This window comes from Excalfactoria chinensis, chromosome 2 (assembly GCF_039878825.1).
Source record: "Excalfactoria chinensis isolate bCotChi1 chromosome 2, bCotChi1.hap2, whole genome shotgun sequence".
Taxonomy (NCBI): Eukaryota; Metazoa; Chordata; class Aves; order Galliformes; family Phasianidae; genus Excalfactoria; species Excalfactoria chinensis.
The window spans coordinates 98492790-98514197 of record NC_092826.1 but is presented as its reverse complement, the minus strand read 5'-3'; the positions used below and the strand labels follow the sequence as shown (position 1 = coordinate 98514197).

The 21408-nt window shown below is 39.8% G+C and overlaps 1 protein-coding gene across 27 annotated transcripts in view; it reads left to right on the top strand.

Annotated features, from left to right (window-relative positions):
- Nucleotides 1-21408, top strand: part of ARPP21 (cAMP regulated phosphoprotein 21) — a 126458-nt gene that overhangs the window by 90262 nt on the left and 14788 nt on the right. For all 27 annotated transcript variants that reach the window (XM_072328816.1, XM_072328837.1, XM_072328835.1 and 24 more), the window contains one exon: nt 3566-3692. In XM_072328816.1, coding sequence (XP_072184917.1) covers nt 3566-3692 — 127 coding nt within the window. The remainder of the gene's footprint in view (nt 1-3565; nt 3693-21408) is intronic.

Sequence of the window (21408 nt, the reverse complement as noted above, 5' to 3'; positions counted from 1 at the left end):
ATAGTGTCATCATCACTAATCATCTAGGTGAAGGAGTTAATTCAAACCTAATTGAATATCAGCAATGCCTGTGAGTTGGCAGAGTCAAGCTGTGATTCAGTAGGGGGAGATAAGCTAGGAAAGTGAAAGTCAGTCCAAAAGAAGTGTGGAATTGTATTCCTACAACAACAACAAAATAGACAATGTACCTAATAATTTAAAGGAAGCTGTTAGAGAATAGTCTGAGAGATCTAGGCTAACAAAGGGCTTTTGAACTGTATGTGTGTGGAACAAAGCAGGAAGCCAGTGCTGTGTTGAGTCACTGCCCATTACACAGAGACACAGCATAATGAAAGGAGAAAAAATGATGGCAGTTCATGCCATGGGTGTCTTTGAAGCAATGTGCCCAGTCCTGTTACAGATTAAGTTAAAAAGAAAACAGTAAACAGGGATGTGATCATCTAAACAAAGAGGGGATTCACCTTCAGAATAAGAAAATCTCCTATGGAAATGTTCACTTGTCAAATATCTTAAGAGTAATTATTGCAGAGAGGGGATTTTTTTTACCACATTAACAGTTAAGACAATGGAGTAAAGTCTTTAGGCTAGAAAAGACGGCATCTTATAAATTATGGCCTCAGATTTGTGAGCTTTTTTAGGATAACCATGTAGCTGTGTTGACCTACTTGTTAGGGTAGTCAAAACTTTTGAGTTCTGTAGATGATATATGCTAAACTTGCTAAAATACATTCAACAGAATATAACTTCAACAGAAATGTAACATATTTATTTGGAAAGAACATTAGCAAGATGTTAGTAATGCTGATGTAATGAAAAACTGTAAAATTCAGGAGTGTCTGAGTAGACAGTATAAGCAGTATTTACTTCCAGTTCCTCTAATTTCACTGTTCACTAATGTAATATCTAAAAGAACAAATAACTTGTCTTGACTGCTGAGGTGTCGATGTACTCAAGATAAATGAAAATGGATCCTTCCAGGCCCCTCAGCAGCTGAAGACCTATTATATTCATGTTTGTATTTTACACCAAGCCATTCTTTTAATGCCTGATCTCTTCTTTTCAGCTTGTGTGATTACTAGCAAATTCACCCATCAATCTTGATAAATTAAATGATTTTTTACCCAGTACTCCTACCACTAACGTTTTTCAGGGTGATAGATTACACTCCGATAAGCTTCTAAATGGAGTGTATAACAAATGTATTAGATCCCAGTCAACTGAGAAGATGAGAGAATACCCTCTGACTAATTCTTTTAATGTGTGGTTAAAAAATAGTAATTCCAAATACACTCAGGGTTTCAGTGTAAGTACAGGTTTTGTACATGTTCAACTGTAAAGCTCACTTCAAAGCTTACACTTTTTAGGCTATATTTTAAAGCTTGTACCTACAGCCTCTTTCCAAGAGAGACAATTCATACACACTCGTGTTTTCAAATATGTAGAGGTATGTCTGCAGAAGGAAAATTAGGAAGTTTAAGGTAAATCAAATAAATCTAAATCCTTTAAGTGAGAGTAAGCTGCAGTCAGGACAAATGGGAGTATTTCCAGAGGGGTTTAATAATAAAAATAATAGTATTTTAAAAATTGAGATCTGTCCCTCTGTTTCAAGGCAAGATCAACTATTTTCAGTGACTTTACAAAGCTTGAGTCATCTCACCTTGTTTAACTCTGCTATTTCTGTGTCTTGCTGAGAGCCATCCCATTTCCACAGTGTGATACAATGGCATGATCCCTTATTTACGCTGCTTTGATGTTCCCTAAATGTCTGGGTCTACTTTCCTAATACCTTGTGGCTTTTCTTTGCAGAGAAATGAATTAATTTTACTTTCTGCCCATTCCACAAGGCGTTTTGCTTTTGTTACCTTACTGCCCAAGAAAACATATGACTGACTCAAGGGTAGGCTGTAGCCATTCGTTGTCACCTGGTGTTGTCTGGAAGGAGGATAGCTTACAACATTTTGCAATGAAAACATCTGTCTTGTGTTAGAATTTAGCTGATATCATCTAGAAGAGAAAAACAAAAGCAAAAACACTATGTGATTTCCATTGATTCAAGAGAAGAATAATAATTCTTGAAAAATGAATGGGAATTCAACTTCTTGATTGATGGGTGATATGAATTCTCAGTCTGTCTGGGGGTTTTAACTTCACCAACATCATCTAGTCCAGTTGCATTTGTCCCAATACTTCTTCCACTGCAGCTGTTGATTGGTGTTTTACTTGCCCAATTAGCCATCTATATCCTCTTCACAGCTTTCAGGCGTCCTTTCTGTGTACAAAATTATACACTTACCTTTACTTCACTAATATTTTCCTTTATGGATAATTGAATTGTTCAATTGGAACAATTTGAATTTCAAGTTTTATGGATAATCAGTTGTTCTACTCCTCCAGGGTCATTCCTTCCATGGAAATAAATGTGGCAAAAGTAGTTCTAGTTGGATGAAAAAAACAAAAGCGTTTTGTATGATTTTGTGGAAGTGTCTGAGAAGGATAAATACAGCATGGTTTATAAAGAACTGCTGATAGATGCGGTAGAAGTCATGAGGGAAGCATCACTGAAGCCTGCTTCCCTCTGTGGTTTGGTACCATAAGCTCTTGAACTTTGGTACCTGCAGAATCAACTGCAGCTGAAAATGAAAAATCTTGAGTGCCTTGAACTTGCCAGGGGTCAGCTAAAAGCTGTTTAGCTCAGATGCCTCAGTAATGGTGCTATAGCTTGTACAGGAAAAATCTTCAGCTCCAGTCACCCTCAGACTTCACATTCAGCTACATGATGAGGTGATGTAGTACATGTTGTTCTGGAATAATAATAGAAAAAAGAATCCCCCTTAGCAGAACTTGCTGGACCAGTGCCTACCATTATCTCTCACAGGAAGACCACTATGACTGTTTTTGCACACCAAGTATGAGAGAAGCTTAAAAGAGAAATGTTGACATAAGGATGTAGCTAATAAAAGTAGGAGTTTAATAATAGTTTTGTACAAGTACCACAGGAATGTGCATTCTATTTTTCCCACTACCTCACATACTCATATATATATATGTATATATATATATTTATGTATTTATATTTATATATATATATATTTACTCCAGGCCATCCTTTGCCTCAAAATGACCATGTCCTCCAGTATCCAATTTGTGGTTTAATATGCTGTCTCTGTGTATTATGTTGATATGGATGGTGTCACTTGCATTCCTTTTTTCTGCAGCATTTGATATTTTACAGCAATTTCTTTAGTTTGTGTATAGTTTTTTGCAGATGCATCACGTATTTTTGTCTCCTCTCACTGCCCTTTCTTTCCATCTCTTTCTTTAAGCACCTGAGAGCAAACTGTGTAGCAGCCCTTTTCCTAGAAGAGCTGGAAGCAACCAGCAGTGCTTAAGAGATGTGATGCAAATCTATCCTCTTGGTTACAGTTATTGCTGACATATTTTCTTTAACTCATGCTCTTCTTCCTTTTTTTTGTTTTGTTTTGTTTTGTTTTGTAAATCTAAAAAAACTGAAGAGATTCAGAGCGCATAGTTAAGTTCTGTTGTCTGTATTTCTCTCTCCCTGCAGATGCCAGTGTATTATTACCCATCTGGTCAGTACCCTACCTCAACAACTCAGCAGTACAGACCCATTGCCTCAGTTCCGTACAATGCACAGCGGAGTCAACAAATCCCACAGACTGCACAGCAAGCAGGTATTTACGTCTATTTCTTCATCTACTCACAGTGCCTTATGCTGATGAAACTAATTGGCTGTGTTTTAATTGTGAATTGAAAGACAGTGGGGAAAGTTGGTTGCTATTTTCTTTGAAAATATGTTGAGATTGAGAAACTCTGCTTGGAGATACTGAGCAATAAAAGAACGGAGATTGCATTCTCCACTACTGCTGTCCTGTATGCAATGCCATGTCCTTGGTGCTCTACATGACAGGGGCGCAGAGAGAACATGAACAATCACATTGCATCTTCAATATATAGTTTTGCACTTCATCATGCAAACTCCACAAAACGTTTGTAAAATGACAAGTTTCGTCTCAGTGCCAAAGATCTGTAGCAGTGCATACCGGGTTGGTGCTGTGTTTGTCTCAGTTTTGCTCTACAACCTTCTGCTGTACTTGGATCTGGGGAGCAGTGAAGTGGTCCTTGAGGTTGGGGCCAGAGGGAGCAGTTCCACAGGAATGTCCGGTTGGAAGGGGGGCCGTTACACTGTAAGAGAGTGAGTAGCAGGTCTCACAGTGAACCGGTCTCTTTTCCTGCTGTGTCATGATGCTCCTGATGATACCAGAGTGAGAGACATAGGCAGAGATGGGTGGGTGCGTGCTGGGGAGGGTGGGTGGGGTTATGCTTGTGAAAGAGTCCTTGCAATTCAAATGAATAAACAGCTCTTCTCACTTTGGAGGTTTTTGTTTAAGTCATCAGTTGTCTGTTTCTTTAGTGCAAACCTTCACTCACATAATGTCAATAACATTAGCCCCAAGGAGGTGGTGTTGTTTCCAGGTAGGGTTTGCAATTACAAATGTGCTGGGTAGGGTAAAGCATTCATCTCTCTGTCTGGGTTTGACAGAAACTCCTCTGAATGGCATTGCAGGTCCCCTGCAAAGGCATTGGTAGGAAAGCCTTTTAAAATGCAAGTCAAGAACCCAGACACAAGATGCGAACAAGACTTATAGGGTCATCCAGCCTGTCAGCCTGTCTTTGTAATGTGACTGCTGGCAATTTTGTTCGTGTTCTTTCAGCCGCTCAGGGAAACAAAAGACACAGCTATAACTAAGCAACTGATTACTCTTTTTTTTTTTTTTTCTTCTTTTTTAAGCTGTTCTATGCTTTAATAAAAATGGTGTTGTTTTGGATGGTAATTGTGGTGGCTAGCAGTGTCTGCTTTCCTAACTTTCTATTTCTACATTCCTGAGAAAGAAGGAGGTGAGATATTGCACGAAGGTCATCTGTTTCTTGTAGCTTCTCATGCCTGGCGGTCTGGCACCATATTTATTATATCAATAGAGTGGATCTTTGAACCCAAATACAAATCAACTTAAAAGACATCTGGCTTTGCTGTGTTATTATAAAAGCATATTTATCAGTTTAATGCTGCATCTGTAGCATAGTTGGGCTTATGGTAAATGAAGTGCAAAGAAGATGGTCTGAAACGCTTAAGTGATGTTCTGGAGGCAATTCAGCTATTTGATCTTGAGGTTGTCATAATTTTAAAGATATATTGGAGCACAGTAGACATTACATCTGAGTACAGACAGCACAGAGATGCAAATACAAATTTTGTTTCTGTTTACCGCATCATTTTCTGTGGATGTTTGGAAAACATGAGTCAAGGAGACTGTGTAAAATCTCTGGCGCGTTAGTCTTTTTCTGCTATTCACTCTTTCAGCTGCCTGCTCACTTGGAAACATTATTCTTATCTCGTTTCAAAATGAAAACATTTTGACTACGGTTTAGACTCCCTGCTGTGGCAATTGCAAGCATTTAGCTCTTCTCAAATCTTGAGACTTGACTGGGAACAAATTCCTCAAGCTGCTTCATCCCTTTGGGTTCAGATACATCCTTCCAGATAATCCTTGTCTGAGCATGTGACAGGCACTCCAGGAAGCAGCTTGAAGGTTCCTACAGATCTCTTCCCTGAGATGTGATGCAAAGATCAAATCATGAGGGTAGGCTCCTGAGCTGGGTCACCTTGTATGTGCTCCAGGACATACAAGTGTATGTTACCCACCTTGTGCCATAAGGATGTGGCTTCTGTAGGGTCCAGCACTGCCCTATGCCTCCAAAGAAAAGGAACTACAGTGCCTACATCCAAGTGAATTCCATCCTATATTTCTGGTGTTTCATTTAGTTTTGTAAGTCTCTTCTCCCTCTTTTCTTCTGTTCCTACACACATAACTTGAAATTTTGACTGGAATCTGGGAAATTACTGAGTGTCTGCAGAAATAGTTTTAGCTGAGCCAATACAGATTGTGTTACTGACTTTGTAATGTCAGAAATTACTTTTGAGGCAGGAACTAGAGAGCATCAGGAGCATCTTAGGTCTGTTAAATGTTTAGGTGGTGACATTCACGGTCATAGTTGATCACTGAGAGGATATGGAGTGATCACTGAAATTTCAGTGATAAAGTGTCCAAGGATGGACACCTGCATACTGCAGATAACTGGTAGCAAGCCACTGACTGTTATGAGCCTTCAGAAGAAACATCATGTCCTCTCAGCTTCCGTCTGTCAGACCTGATAGAAAGTAGACAGTGAGCTCAGAAAGTTGCTCTGTGGGTTATTTGAGGATAACTGACAGGGTAATCACACCATTTTTTTCCTTCAGAAACCAGGCTGGGAAAACATAAAAAAGAAAACACTTCTACACCTTCCTAGAAATGTGTACTTGATTGGAAAATAGCAATCACAGACTGAGTATTTTGGACCACCATTTCCCTACCGTGCTTCAGAGCAACAGGGAGCTTTTGCCGGATGGCAAAATGGAGACATGACAGAGAGCAGAACTGGTGAAACAGAGCATGGATAGAGGGTATTGAGGATGGGAATGAGGCAAAGAAAAAGCTGATTTGAGGAATGGCTTCTGTGAAAACCTCACACTGCTTGTGGCTGCAGTGCAGGTAGGCCTGCCCAAAGCCAGGCTGGCTGCCTGGGCCCACCAACTGCTCACACAGAAGTGTCAGCCTGGAAAAATGCTTTATTAAAAATAAAGTTTGCCTTCTTGGAGGGGCTTTTGGAAGCTTTCAAAGCATATTAATGACTTTTATAGCAAGCAGATGAAGTACAGTGTCAGTGCAGCATCTGTAGTGGCTAAGGGTGTCTGTATTCTCTCATGGTTCTGGAAGCAGAGCAATATTAAGTTAAAATGGCTCCAAGGCAGAAAAAAAGATGAGCTCACCTAATATTAGATTAGAGGTCTGACAGCAATAAATTATTTGGAGAGAAGGATGAGAGCTTCTTATTTACTTCTTTTGTTTGTTTGTTTTTTTAAAGCACAGGCTTGCATGAGAAGTGACACAATTCCTAGCAGAAGCATGTTGTCCATGAAGGCTTTGGCTTTTACATTTGTTTCTATTCAGGACCCAGACAAAATATGTGGATGTTCCAGTAGCATATTGTATGAACAGAATTGCTTTTCCACTTGGATACATGCCATTATAACTCTTCTTCATTGTGCAGCTTCTGCACTATTCTGGTATCCAGTTCTGTGCACTGTGCAGTGATTCCATATCTTGTCACCGAGTCAAAACAGGATGCCACACCATAGTATGCTCAGGATGTGTTAGGTGGGTTCTGTTCAGAAGACTGTTCTCAAAAGCACTGTGCTCCTTTTTTGCACACTGTGCATGTATCTTGCTGTTAGTGTGTTGGCATGTTCAATACTTCGCAATGCCCAGTTACATAAAGGCAAAGGAGTAAACAATATTACTGTCTTCTCATCTAGCTGTACTCTGTAAATTGCACCTCTAACATCATCAAATATTTCCTTGTTCAGCCAGTTACCTCTATGTTGGTAGTTTTGAAAGTGTTAAATCCTGGTTATTGTGGTTGAATAAAAATAGAGAAGTATTGATGACAAGTCTGTAATGATTTGCATTTTACCATGGTAGAAGAAATCAGCAATGGGCTATCTTATGTCCATGTGTCTGTATTTACTTTCATTACAGTAAGTGCTCTGCACTTAGAGGATTTTTCATCCTCTAAGTGCTTCATAAAGATGAGAGGGATAAGTACAGGAGTATTACTTTGGGATATATAACTGTTATTGCCGTTCACCAATGACCAGGCTGCAACAAATTATGTGATTTTTTTTCTTACTTTGATTCATTATTGTATGTCTGTCTCACATGTTCCAGATAATTTCAGAGCACTACATAAATTTTATGGATGCAGTCGTGTTTAGATTCTTGTTTGGGCTATACAGCTGAAAGGTAGTTAGCTTGGTTTATCACACAGTTGTAAGGTGAAAACATGTGGCATGTGTTTTGCATTGGTAATGAAGATCTTCTACTAAGAAACTGAAGCTAAAGCGCTTAGCATTTGTAATATATTTGTAATATATCCAGAGAAAATAAGATGTTTTTCAGCATAACTGTCTGAACTGCAGTTCCTTCAGTCAATAGAGTGGTTTTAGGATTTCTGGTGGGTTTGAGAATCAACAGATGTTTCCTTTATGATGTGTTTCAGTGTCCAGATAGCACTGGCATGCTCAGATTTCATAGGAGATCTACAGTTTTTCTTAAAAACAAGGCAGTTCATTATGTACAATTGCACCTTGGGCAAAAGGAAGATGTTGTGTGAGGAAAGGATGTGTCTGAACACTGTCCAGATGCAGAATCTCTTCTTAGTAAGTATGTATGGATACTGTGTCAACAGCAAGCATTTGTCAAAGAGGACAATTAATATTTCCAATGAATGACTGTTAGTAGGCTTTACAGATTCCAGTATGAAAAAAGAGGTAATTGCATCTCTCATGCATCTCCAAAACAAATCTTAAGTAAAGACAGAATGTACCTTTAAAGAATCCATAAATTTGCATAGCTACAAATCAAACTGACAAAGAAATACTGATTTTTTGTTTAATTTAAACTTTTTGGTGTCAGTGTAGTTCAAGAGTGTTATGTTCAAGTCTCTTTCCAAAAGCATATGTCACTATAAACTGATACTGAGAAGGAGGAAAAGTGGAGGGAGGGTAATTTGCAGCACTAAAAAAAGAATTGGTTGGTTATGATGGTCATTACAGAAGCCTATAAAGAAAGATTATAGCTTACTACCTTAATTAGCAGCCTGACAGGAGCTCATGGTCCATGACAGATTTGTTTGCATTATTCCACCAATAATTTCTGTGCTTGTATAAACATAAACAACTTCAAATTTTAAGTATCTAATTATCTAAAGAAGCTGTTTTTCCAACAGTAATTGCTTACTGCACTACTGGAAGAGATTTGTACTGAAGGTGTCCATCTGTATTGAATAATCAGAATTGCAAATGCTATATTTTTTCAGCAGACACTGCATTTTTTGAGGAGCATTCAGGGGGATTTCTCTCATTTTAACAGAACTGTGACAGGAACAGGATGGACATAGACCTACTCTTTTAGATACTTAAGTGTCATGAGAATCGCACATACTTTGGCCTGCCCAACAAGGTTCACTGATAGGGAAATGATCACCAGGATCTCTGCTATTCTTGGGTGTTCTCTGCCCTTCCTGCATTGCTTCCCTCAAGCAGATGAAAAAACAGAGGAGGAATCTAAAGTAAAATTGCATTCAGGAATTGCCAGGAGGTGGCTGGGTGAGACAAAAGGTTTAGAAATGTCTAGTCTTGGAAGCACAAAGTGTAAGTTGTCCTTCAGACACTAAGCAGTAATGAAGCGCCAATAACCAACAAGCATCTAGTTTTACAGAATAGCTGAAATTTAAATTAGTAGCAGAATTAATACCACTACATTCCCTCCAGCTTTCTGGATCTTGAGAATTAAAAGGCAGAATAACTTCTGTTGAACAGCTTTACTCCTCTTCAAATGCCTCATGTGTTCTGCATTCACGCCAAGAGACAGGAAATATTGAGGGAAAAGAACCCTGGTAGGCTGAAATTTGTATGTATCTTAAGGCAGGCATTTTGGGGTTTTTCTTTCAAATTTTATCAAGTTTTGTTCATTTTTTTCTAGTTCTAATTAAAATTGAAGTCATTTTTGATACTATTCCTAGAGTTTCAGACTAATATATATATATACATTACTAAATAAGTATGTATTAACATCATACTTGTTAATAAGCAGGAGTAAGCAGAGAGAGTAAAGATTTCTAGCTGCATTGTGCAGTAGTAGGACATTACAATATTCCTTGCAAGAAATCGCAGAGGCCATGCTGAGATGTAGGGAATGCTCTGAGGTATTCAACAATGGATACAAAGAATCTTTGTATTTCTGCCTTCCTTTGCCAGAAAGTCATACATCATCTCTACTGCTAATTCTGTGTTGTATCAATGCACAGTGCTTCCACTTCTTGCGATGAAATTTTCCAGCTCTGAATAATGGAGAGGTTTCTGTTTGTAACCCATTAGAGGAAAGAAGGATTTCATATTTATCTTAATTTTTTTTCTTTTGCCAATTGCTCTTGCCATTGCTAGAATGAGTGAAACACCACCACTGTCAGAATTGCACATCTGGAAGGTGGAGGACATCTCCAGTGCTGCTTCAGGCATGCTGTTTACAGTAGGTCTGTAGACTGTGGGCTCAAAAGAGATGTCTGCAAGTGTGAGCTGTCTGAAAGAAAGGCCACAGCTTCTTCAGTGGTAGAGCAGAGGAATTAAAGAGTGATATTCCATGAACTGAAGCAGTGTTTTGGTGACCAGCCCTCCTGATGTGTGAAAAGCAACCAGTGACTTTACCTAGATTTTGTTCAGTCTTTAGTTGCAGTCAGTTACTGTTTGCATAAGCCAGCTGCAAGAACATATGGCCCTCTGCAAGGCCACGTGCAAGGGCATTTTCTTTCTGATTTACCACCACATAGATTGTATGTGTTGTTAAAAAATTGTCTTAATTGCCAGTGATGGGAAGTGAGGCTCATACCGTGGGAGTGTGAATGAGTCAAGCTCTTAAGAGCATCCCCAAAGAGGAGCTGGTTTCCTTAGTGACAGGCAAGGACGTGTGGTGCCTCTCTCAACACTTCTCCACCTCTTCCCCAGGTCCTGCTTGTCTTTGCAGTGTGCTCATTATGCACCAGAGCAGGGAGCATTCCTGCAGCGGGAGCTAATTGTAATGCATGAGGGCTAGGAGCTGTCGTTGTTATTGGGCACAGAATAAAAAAATTGAATTTGCTGTCTGAGTGTCTGGTTCTAACAACAGCTTGATTATTTCTGTTATTACTAGTGATACATGGTCCCTGCTGAGGTTTCACTTTCAATGGGTATCTCTGGCATTTATCATCACAAATGAAAAGGATAAACTCATGTTTTCTTGCTGCAGACTGTGGTGAAGACTCCCTCATGGCTAATGGGATATAGATTGAGAAGGCAAAGTGGCGATTCTTTGCTCAGCCTTTGCTGCCAGTCTTGAGACCTAGCTATGAATGCAAGTCATTTTGTGTAAATTCACTCCAGAACTAACATGGCCTATGCTAAGTGGAGACTGATCAGTGCTGCTTAGACCTGCTTTTCCTGCTTTTGTTTACGAGCTGCTGGTGAGAGATGACTATAATCCTCATCAGGAATCTTATTGTCAGGATGGAGAGACAAGTACATTACTCAGTGTGTTGAACAAACAAATCATTCTTACGAAAATGTTCTTTTTAACCTAAATACTTCCACTGTGTGAAGGATTGAATGCATAAGCCAACCTTAGCTGGATGATGGGGAAATTAAATGAGCTTTAATCCCAGCTTGTCTGTAAGGAGTTAAAGTTATAAGTATTTTAACACAGAAGGGTTCTCTGGGGTTGTTTGCAATCTAATTTTTATTTTCAACGTGGTGCCCAAAGTCTCAGAGTCTTGGTAAAAGACAGTCTTTTGTCTACCATCACACCAGTGCTTAAGGAAAGGGAAAGGCCAATCTGTGCAGTAATGATTATTGTACTTGAGCAGTGCCTAGGAGCTGCAGCTAGCCTTGAGAGCCCTCTGTGCTAAGAACCCTGTATATAAATGTGAAGAGATTTTTTTTTTCACCCTTGAGAAGTGCAGCAAAGAACGTGCATCCGGGACTAAAGGAATATTATGGTAGGTGCATTGGCCTTCCAATTCCAGGCAGTCGGCTGTCTCTAAAAATGTTCATTTTCTCAGATAAATCAGAGAAAGAAAGAAAATGCTTTTACAGTCGCAGCTGTTCATTCATTCACTGCCTATTCAGTGTCTGTGAAATGCTGAGCACCTAGCCTTTCAACCGAATAATGGAAATGGTAAGTAGCTTTTGGGATCATACGTGTAGGATTACATGTGTGCTGTCACTAATAGCACTGTACAAAGCAATTCATGTTTTTACAAGTGTTTGAATTTCACGTCATATTTAATTTTTGTATTGTTTGGATTTGCCTATACAAAGGGCCCAGAGCCGTAACGTAATAAGCGAGTGGACTTCCCATGCAAACAAAAGTAGTCCCACCCAGTTTTATATGACTTGGGCAAAACAACTTATGTTGGAATTAAGTATTTCTGGATCATCTTAGCCCAGAGAAGTTACTTTAAAAAAGCTACAGTTTCTAAGCAAGCACACATTTAAACTATATACATAAGTCACTCCAGAAGTAATGCTTCTATTTATTTCCATGGAAGCTACCACAGATACAAAGAGCATAGCAATACCGTTAGATATAGCAGATTCTTGGCTACAAAACACTATTTTTCAACACAGTCGCCACCATTAGCTCTGCATTTTTGCCAGCAGTGAACAAGAACCTGTGTGCTGTGCTCACAAAGATCTGCACCAAAAAAAAAGTGCAGGGTTGTCTGAGCGAGCAGATATTTAGGCTATATCTAAGTATCCTTGCACTTTATGTCAGCCTTTGTTATCAAAACAATTCAAACGCTTCAGCACCGTCCTCGGGATTTCCAAGAAGCGTGCTGATAGAAACAGAATGTCTTCAATAGTATCTGCTCAGTATTGCTGGATTGTCATTTTGCTCGTTGTTGAGAGCTGCCTTTCAGCAGATAGTGAGTCTGTAGGAGTGCTGAAGACTGGATTTTTTACAAGTCCTTCCAAGGAACGTCCAAAAATGAACCACTTTATGGATTAAGTGAAGGAGGGGAAATGTATTAATTTCAAGAAACAATATGCTCCTTCAAAATGATTGCTGCGTTAATAGTTCATATCAAACAGCAATTTTAATTTCATCTTCACTGAAGAATGTAAAGCAATTAATCTTTTGTATCACATTGCGAAAAATAAGGGCTTAAACAGAATCTCAGCTGAGGCTGTTTCTTCACTTAACCTTGAGTTGGGCAACAAATAATTATAAATGCAGCAACGTTTTGAGGCTAAAGTAATCTGGTGAAATATAATTATGTCATGTAATAAAGGAATTAGAAATCTGAATTAGGTTTCCTGCTGTTCTTTGTTCTAGAAAAGTATGAATTTGTCTGTGATTTGTGCGTAAAAGAGAGGGGTGGGATTTTTGCAGAGCATCTTCTATGCCCAAGTTATCACAAGATGATGAACTGTGTATTGGTATTGCAGTGCTGGTGCAGAAAAACACTACTGTGTTCTCTCAACTGTAGCTCATGTAGAACATAGCATGGTAGGACTTGTATTATGGAGAGAGAAAGTGTTGTCCAAGGTGCGTGCATGTCTTAATAGCTTTGAAATAATCTACTCTTGACAGAGATCGGTTCCATACACATGATGCTCCATTCTGGTGAGCTGCTCAGAGCTGCTAAGCAGACTGAAGATGTAATTTTACAGATCGCACCACTGTTCCTTGCAGCTCCCATGCATGCTGTATGTATTCCAAAGCAATGCTACTAACCTCACTTCACCCTGAGGCTCTTCTGCCAACTTAGGGAAAGTCGGTCAGTGTAAGTGTCGATGAAGAGTGCATGCTGTGGGTCTTTGTCACGGAACTGTGTCAAGGGTGCTCTGATAATTAGAGGTAAAGGATGTGAAAGAAAATGGAGAAGAATGTGAAGCTCTTCCAGAAAGCATGTCTCAACATACTGGTGCAGTGGAGTAATAGACAGGAGCCATTCAATCTCCTGGCTAGCTACATAATGACAAGAAGCCACAAGACACTTCCTGTCAGTCTCTTATAGGCTGTGTACTGTTTCTATGTGATAGCCTTAGGAAACAACAGTTTGTTGTCCTTGCTGAAGAAAAAAAAGTTGTAAAGTGTTTTGCTTGAGAAAAATCTCCATGTGCTTCTCTCCTTGCAAGTGTTGTAGTCCTCACTGTTCATTTCTGCCTTTCATTGATGCCAGAGTAGTAGTGACAGACATCCCAACACTGCAGTCCTCAGTAGTGCTGGGACAGCTCTAAGGTTGCCCATCTTTGTTCAGCATATTGCGTTTTCATCCATTGTGTCCAGGTGTTTTAAAAAAAGAGAAAAAGTATGCAAGTTTTCTCACCAATTAGAAAAACGAGGAGGGCACAATTAGTTTGATTTCTGCTCTTTCTACTCAGTCCTGATTAACATAAGTTTACAGTGAAACGCACTAGACAGCTTATTTGTGCTACAGCATGACCCACTGTGTAAATATGGAGTGGTACAACCTATTGGAGCAACAGGCGTGGACATATGGAAATACGATTTACCTTAGAGAGCTGCTTCTGATTGACCAGCAAAATGCTGTTTCCGAGCAGGCCATAATTAATCAGCAAGAGCTCTGTTTCTGAATTTTCTTCTGTAAATAAACAGACTCAGTACATCCAATAAGTTAAAATGAGAGCGAAAAGCAAGCCAAGTGGTTGTGTGCTGTGAAGCAATCCCAGCAGGGTGTTATGCTGAGTGATACCAACGTGGGCTTTGAAAATAAATGCTGAATTGTATATTTCTTGTAGGATTATTGAAGTTTTAATACACCAGGTGTAGCTATTGAGTGCCAAAAAGGAAGCTGAGGTGAGGGCAAGGGCACAAAAAATGAGCTGGTAAAGCTGTACCACCGTGTTTAAATACATTGGTAGTTACTGCAATTGCTGTAATAATGCTGAACTCACCAAGCACAAAATTGAATGTCAGACTTGTGTTGGATATCCATCTTGCTGTTTTACAGCAGCATTAACATTCCTGGTAGTGTTTTCAAAATCGTGGGGTCTGGGCAGATTCTGGAGTGAAAGAAGTGATAACCCATTTTCTATAATATACTGTAGTAATTTGAAGACTTTACTAAGTTTTTATCATTAGAAATGTAATCTAACTTGCTTTTCATATGTATTGTGATGCTGACAGCCCTGTCACACTCTGCTGTTGTTGGGATGGGAAGGATGCTGGAGGATCCTGCTGAACAGGTGGTTAATTGCATACTAGGTTTTAATAAATGCAAGAATACCTGATTTATCTTCATGTTCAGCAGTTTGGGTTTAATATTTTTATTTTAATACATGTAAGTGAAAGGAAGACTACAGGCTATCCGTATTATCCATTCCAAGGTCCAAGGAACTTGCTGGCAGGGAAGGTAGGACCTCCAGGATGAAGAGAAATGAGTCAAGAACACCTGTGAGATGCTTAGGGAACTGCCTCGATCTTGCTGCACGGCAAAGATAGTAAGCAGTTTCTGGGGATTCTTATCCACTAATATTCTACCTTTGCTCAACAGGTGGCTATCCACTTGCATCTGATAAAACTCACTGTGTCTATTGTACTAGAAACACAGCCTGTGAGCCTCTAGCATCCTCCGGGAGAATTCTCTGGGCTCAGAGAGTTGTCCCTTGTTGCATGAATGTGAGGGACTTCTAGTTCCAGCTCCTTAAAAAGTTCTTCACATTATGGCTTTGGCTTTTCAATGTTGTGATCCCAACTGATCAGCATCGAAGTTCTTAAAAGCTTCAGCATCCAAGCATTGCGACAGCGAGATAACGTTCATGTAGATCTTTTTTTGTCCATTTGTTTTGTGGTGAGGTTTGTGTCAACCTATTGCTTTCCAAAGAACATACTTCATAAAATTAATAAAAGACCCACATGCGTGACTTCTGAGTATGAGGAGTACGTGTGGGCAGATATGTTATTCCTTGTAGAATTAAACGGGGAAAGAAAGCTTGTAGCTTGGAACACCAGCATACCTCGGGGTAGGAGGTTAACATTTGACAGGATAGTTCCCAGTGAGACTACCCTTTTGAGTGCCCTAGCAAAAGCAGATGCAGATTTAATTGAATCTTGGTTTTGAAATTCAGACTTTGGCTACTTAGCGTATTCCTCATGGGATTTTCCTCATGGCTTACAATGGATACATCTGAAGAAAATTGCTAGCAATGTACACTGATCTGTCTGTGCAGAGAATGTCTAGCGCTACGTGATGATCAAGGTCATGTCTTTGCAAGCTGTCATGCTCAAATCCATTTTGAAGTCCTCCCATGCTTCATAACATACGAAATAGGAAGATGAGAAATTCTGACGGTGGTCACATTAGCAATTTACGGGGCAAATCCTGTTGCAATATACATGATTATTATACAATTAAATACTGCATCTTATTCATGTATGCGTAAGTTGCTGGAATTAAGGTTTTAGGGGCTACTTTTGCACTGCCATTCCCTGATTTCTGCATATTTAACCACAGCACCCTGGTGCTCTCTAAGGCCACGTGGACACAAAACTGAACTGTTTTCAGTTTTAAAGTGCTGGGATTGTGACCCCTTAAGGCAATGAAGCTCTAGCCAAGCAATGACAAATTTCTCACACTTTGCAGTGCTTGACTTTTATTTTGAGAACTGCACATCTCTATAGAGATGTCTGTATGCTTGGCTCTAGGTATATTTCTTAACCTGCCTTTAGGAGTAAATCTACCTGCTGTTCTGCAAGCACAGAAGGTCCTTTCGTAAGCTGCTGTGATTTCACTGGGAGAGTAGTTCTGACATAGGAGGATTACTGTTTACATCAAACCTTAACTTTCTGCTGTCATTAGCTGACATTTTGGATGGGTGGATCTGCACAGACCATGCTGTACAGTCTGATACTGTAATTGTGCGCAGATCCTGGGGTAGAACAGTGCTTTATGTCCAAGGGTGTGTAAGGTATTTAGTATTTCCACCTAGGCCACCTCACCCTTAGTCTGAAAAGCGGGTTGTTATCTGCTGAGTTAGAATTGTGTTTGTAATCTGACAGTACATGAAAACAGAGCCTTAACAAAGAGATACCAGTTATCTTTGCTTGAGCAATAACATTGATCGCACAGAGGTGGAAAAGCTTTTGTTCACTTGTTACAAAAGATTGTTACACTGACATAACAGAAACAGAAAAATTGAATGTAATACCAGGGCATTTTGCTTTCATTTGAAGGGCAACGCAGCAAAAAGGCATATGACAATTACTAGGCTGTAAAAGCAGGTGGTAAAATACTTACGCCTTTTACGTGGTACTGTATTTACCATTTATGGCAGCTTTCCAGAGCTACTGTCTTAGGCCTGGGAAACGTGCTGCTGTTTTCTTTGAAGAAAACTAGGGGGGCTGATAGAAATGGAAAGTTTCCAGTTTTCACAATAATTTGCTGTTTGCACTGCTATAGTTGATAAAGGCCTAAAGTAAAGCTGTGGATGGGTACGACTGAATGCTTGGCTTTAAAAGCGAAGAAGAGAGGAAATCAGTGCTCTACCAAGTTTTTGAGCAGTACAGAAAAAAAAACAGGTAGAGACAGAGTGAGGAGCAGATTGTGTTCTTCGTTTACCCTTTTCCTTGCAGACAGTCTTGAAATCATAAATCCAGTATACCCTTTGTCTTAGAAGAAAGTCTGTTTTGTTCTGTAATGATAATAATAGTGTCTTGGGGGCCCAGAAGTCCATCCTTGTTTGAGGGTGTGGGAGGAATAAAACCAAGCATTCTCCACTCACTTTTACTACCCAGGTTACTGTAGTGCTACGAAAAAAGTGCTACAGAAAAGAAAGCACATGTGAGTGGTGGCATAGGGAAGGGTGTTCTTGCTTCTCCTGTAATTGCCAACCAACTGTGGACTGTGATAATTACTGCTTCCTCCTGCTCAATTTGCAGCAAAGAGGGGAGAATTCTTCCCCTGCTCGGAGATAAAAAGGTGGCAGAGTATTTCTGGCCTGTTAGTAAGGAATGCTGCAAAAAGGTTCCTTTAGTTTAGCAAGTTTACACTTATAGTGTATAGGGGGGGGAAAAAAGTAAAGTAAACTTCCTTTTTACAGCTTTTGATATTTAAGCTGAAGTTACTGAAGAAACAGGGATGTTCCTGTCCTTCTCCCTTGCTTGAACTTCATTTCTGCCTTGTACTTCTATAAAGTGATGTAACAATCATAATTACACAGTACTGAAATAATTCTTTTACAGTGTGTTGAGCTTAAAATAACGTTGAATCCATATTTCTAGTAACTAGCAGTGAAAAAACCTAGTAAGAATAACAGTTACCTTATGAACAGTTCAATTCCTACAAGTGTTTCTGAAGAATACTGGTGTTTCAGAGCCGTAAATAAATGAAAGCAATAGTGCACACTGTTCTGTAGTTTCTATGCTACCAAGAATTTCAGTCCAAGGAAGAAATGTTCCTTCCTCTAACTGTTGGATCAGTTAAAAGGAAACAGAGAAAAAGATAAGAGAGCAGGTTCAAAAAGGTTTCCAGCTCTTTCTTCCCTATACAATGCAGGAAAATTAGGAAAACAACTGCTAAGTTTTGACACTTCTGCATCTTCTCCAGCTCCCCATCTCTAGGGAATGTGTTTACCCATTTTTAGGTGTCAATTTGTACGTAGACATTGTGTACCACTTCAGTAACAGTGTCACTGGTGCTTTTTTCCTATGGAGCCTGACTGCAGAAACTAGATTTGCTCAGATGTTTACTGGCATAAATGCAAGAAATGGCCAACTTTTCTCTAAGAAGTTGCATGGGCTCATTCTAGAAATACGCAGTATGTCTGAGGTCCTCAGGTTGTAAGTAGTAGGTATTACAGAAATGAATATTGATTATCATTTCTCGAGGGAGTGTTTTGGATTAAACAGAAGTTAAAAAATGCCCACCAGGAACAAACTCTTTGTTAAACGTGCTTTATGTTTGGAGAAGAGCTGATTACTGTATAATTGCTGATAAACTTCTTTTGATCCACAGCAAGATGTAATTGCTTTGACCGAGTCATTAATTTCACTTGTTGCTGTTAAATTAGGAGCTGTAAAGAGACAGAGGCCAGCTTCCTAGTGTGCCAGAACATGGAGACTGTACTGGTTGCTGTGTGGCTCTCAGTCTTGAGACATAATCTCTTTAGAAAGGCAACTCCTGAAGCTCAGACTGACTATGAAGTCATTCTCAATGTGGCCTGTGCAAGTGCGTTGTAAAGTGGAATTCAGCCCAGAATATCTTACATTAAAATATTGTTGATGCTTTTACAGTAGTAAGACCTTGCTGTAGGAGGATGCTTTGGCACTGTGCTGCTTCTTTTCAGTGCTCCTCTGGGCTGTGGGAAGAACATTGCTGTCACTGCAGATAGGACACATGAGCAGTAATTAGCTTCCTGTTCAGAAATGCTGATGCAAATGCCAGAATGGATGCAATGACCAAGTATTGTATATTCCCCATTCTGTTCTGGGTCTAAACACAACTAAACCATGGAACCATGGCAGCATTTCTGTAGCTTTGCCAGTCTTCTCTAGAGCCTTGCAGCAGCCAGGTTGTATGGGAGCTGCAGCCCATAGTCCTCAAGCCTGTGGTTGTTCCATTGCCTACAGCCTGGAAGCAGGTGGCACTATTTTCAAGCTTCTGCATAAAAGGTAGCAGCTAAACTGCAACCTTCTGTGCCAAATGTTTTTCCAGAGCCAATTTATGAATGCTTTGCGTGTCAGCCTTAGCTGGGAAGTCCCTGCCGCTCTCACCAATGTTATCTTCCAGAAAGCCAACAAAAACACAGCTTTGATATGTTTCTTTAGGTGCTCAGATGCTGTTGCATGTGAGGTATTATCATGAAAACCACATTATCGGAGTAATTCGGGGCCTTTGGGCATCTGATGTTGCCAATTGCCTTCAGTTCTTGCTGGTATGTAATTTATCACTGGTGTGGCCTACCCTGCTAAAATGAGCCCTTTGTGGACAGAGGCGAAGCTAATATACGTTCAAAGTGTATTTGAATTGCTTCAATAAATCACAGCTGTCACTGTGAGCAATTTTATCACTCGCCAGCACAATATGTTATCTTCATACTTCACAGTCGTGGCGTTATGCTAGACTTTTATTTGTAATGCATCATAACTTATTTTATCAAATGGATTTGAGCAGCCTTGATAGATACATACATATGAATGGAAACTATGCCTTGCCCTGTGAAGAAGACATCACTTTAATGGATGTATTATAGTTACAACCATTATCTGATTATAATTAATTAGCTTTAAGAATGCTTGCATTTGTGTTCTGTTTTTCCTTAATTTTCATTCTTCCATGCAGTTTGCATGGCTGAGGTAGCTTTGCTTGTGGCTTGTATGCATTTCTTCTGCCAGTCTACTGTGTAGATCATCCACACAGTGATCCAGATGTGATCTCTGCAGTGAGCAGGACAGTGGGAAAGTACAGGAGCTTTCTTGCTTCATGGACTTTATTTGCTGTCTATGCAGAATATCCACCAAGCTATTCAATTGCCTGGATTTATAAAGGTAAAAAAAAAAAGGGCACACCTGTCATTGTAAGCTCTGGACAGACCCAAGCTCACCCATCACTTCTTTCTCCTGCCAAAGCAGCAGATCAGCTCAGCATGATCTGAGTCTGGTGCAGGACCTTGCCATTCCTTGGAAGCTGCCCGCAGCATGAGCCTCTCCTTAGTTCTTTTTTCTTGGTGATGTTCTGGCATTAAATATGCCATTTTCAGGACAGGCAGTAAAGTGTCTCCTTTTTATGGCCATGCCTAAAGTACCAGTGAATATTTATGAACCAATTTGCAGAGGCTTCTCTTGTGATGGGGAAAAAGTGCTTTTCTCTTAATTGATATGGTGGCTCATTTCAGAATATGAAAACAAGGTGTATAAATTGCGGGTTTTTTATTATTAGTGAATTATTTTATTTCCTGCAGATCTTTTTGCTACAAGGTATAGATTGTTCTCATCTGCTTTTTAGTTTGAAGAAGCTATGCTAATTACTGGTGCTATTGTAAGGAAAGTTTATAGCTGCAGACTTAATACCGTGTCACAAGGAGCAGTCGGAAGGTCTGACTTACATTTGTCCTTTCCCAGTTGCAGAAGTTGGTGTTTATTCTCAAGGTTTGCAACTGAGAATGATTAGCTTGTTACTGAAGAACATTCTGCAGATGTGTTTACAGATCCTGTGATTTTCTCTTTTCAAACATTTTTTGCCACACAGACATTTTCAGCAGATTGCCTGGGCACATCAGCCACCGCTTCAAGAAATGCGTGTTATAAATCTTACATGGAGAAACATTTCTGCTTCGTGGTTTGACTTGGTGCAGCCCTAGGCAGAAGTAGACGAAATCAGCTACCCCATCCAGAGGACAAAAGCAGGAGACAACCATTTTAGCCTAAAGCAGACTTGGATGATGGTGCTGCGTTAATTTCAGTCGTTGTGTGGGAATGCGTCTGTACCTCTGTCCATCTATTTAGATAATTTACAAGAGCGGAGCAGCAAAGGGTGGCATATACTTACTGTTCTATGAAAAAGCGCTGAGTTTCCTCCTGTACCCACAGAAGACCTCTCTGTCCTGTCAGCTGAATCTCAGGAGCTGGCAGTTGCCTCCGGGCAAGCAACTGGAAAGCCTTCTCAAAACCCTTCCCGGTTAATTTCAAAGTGCACATTTGCATCTGTTTGCTGGCCCTGACGATTTGCTGAGAC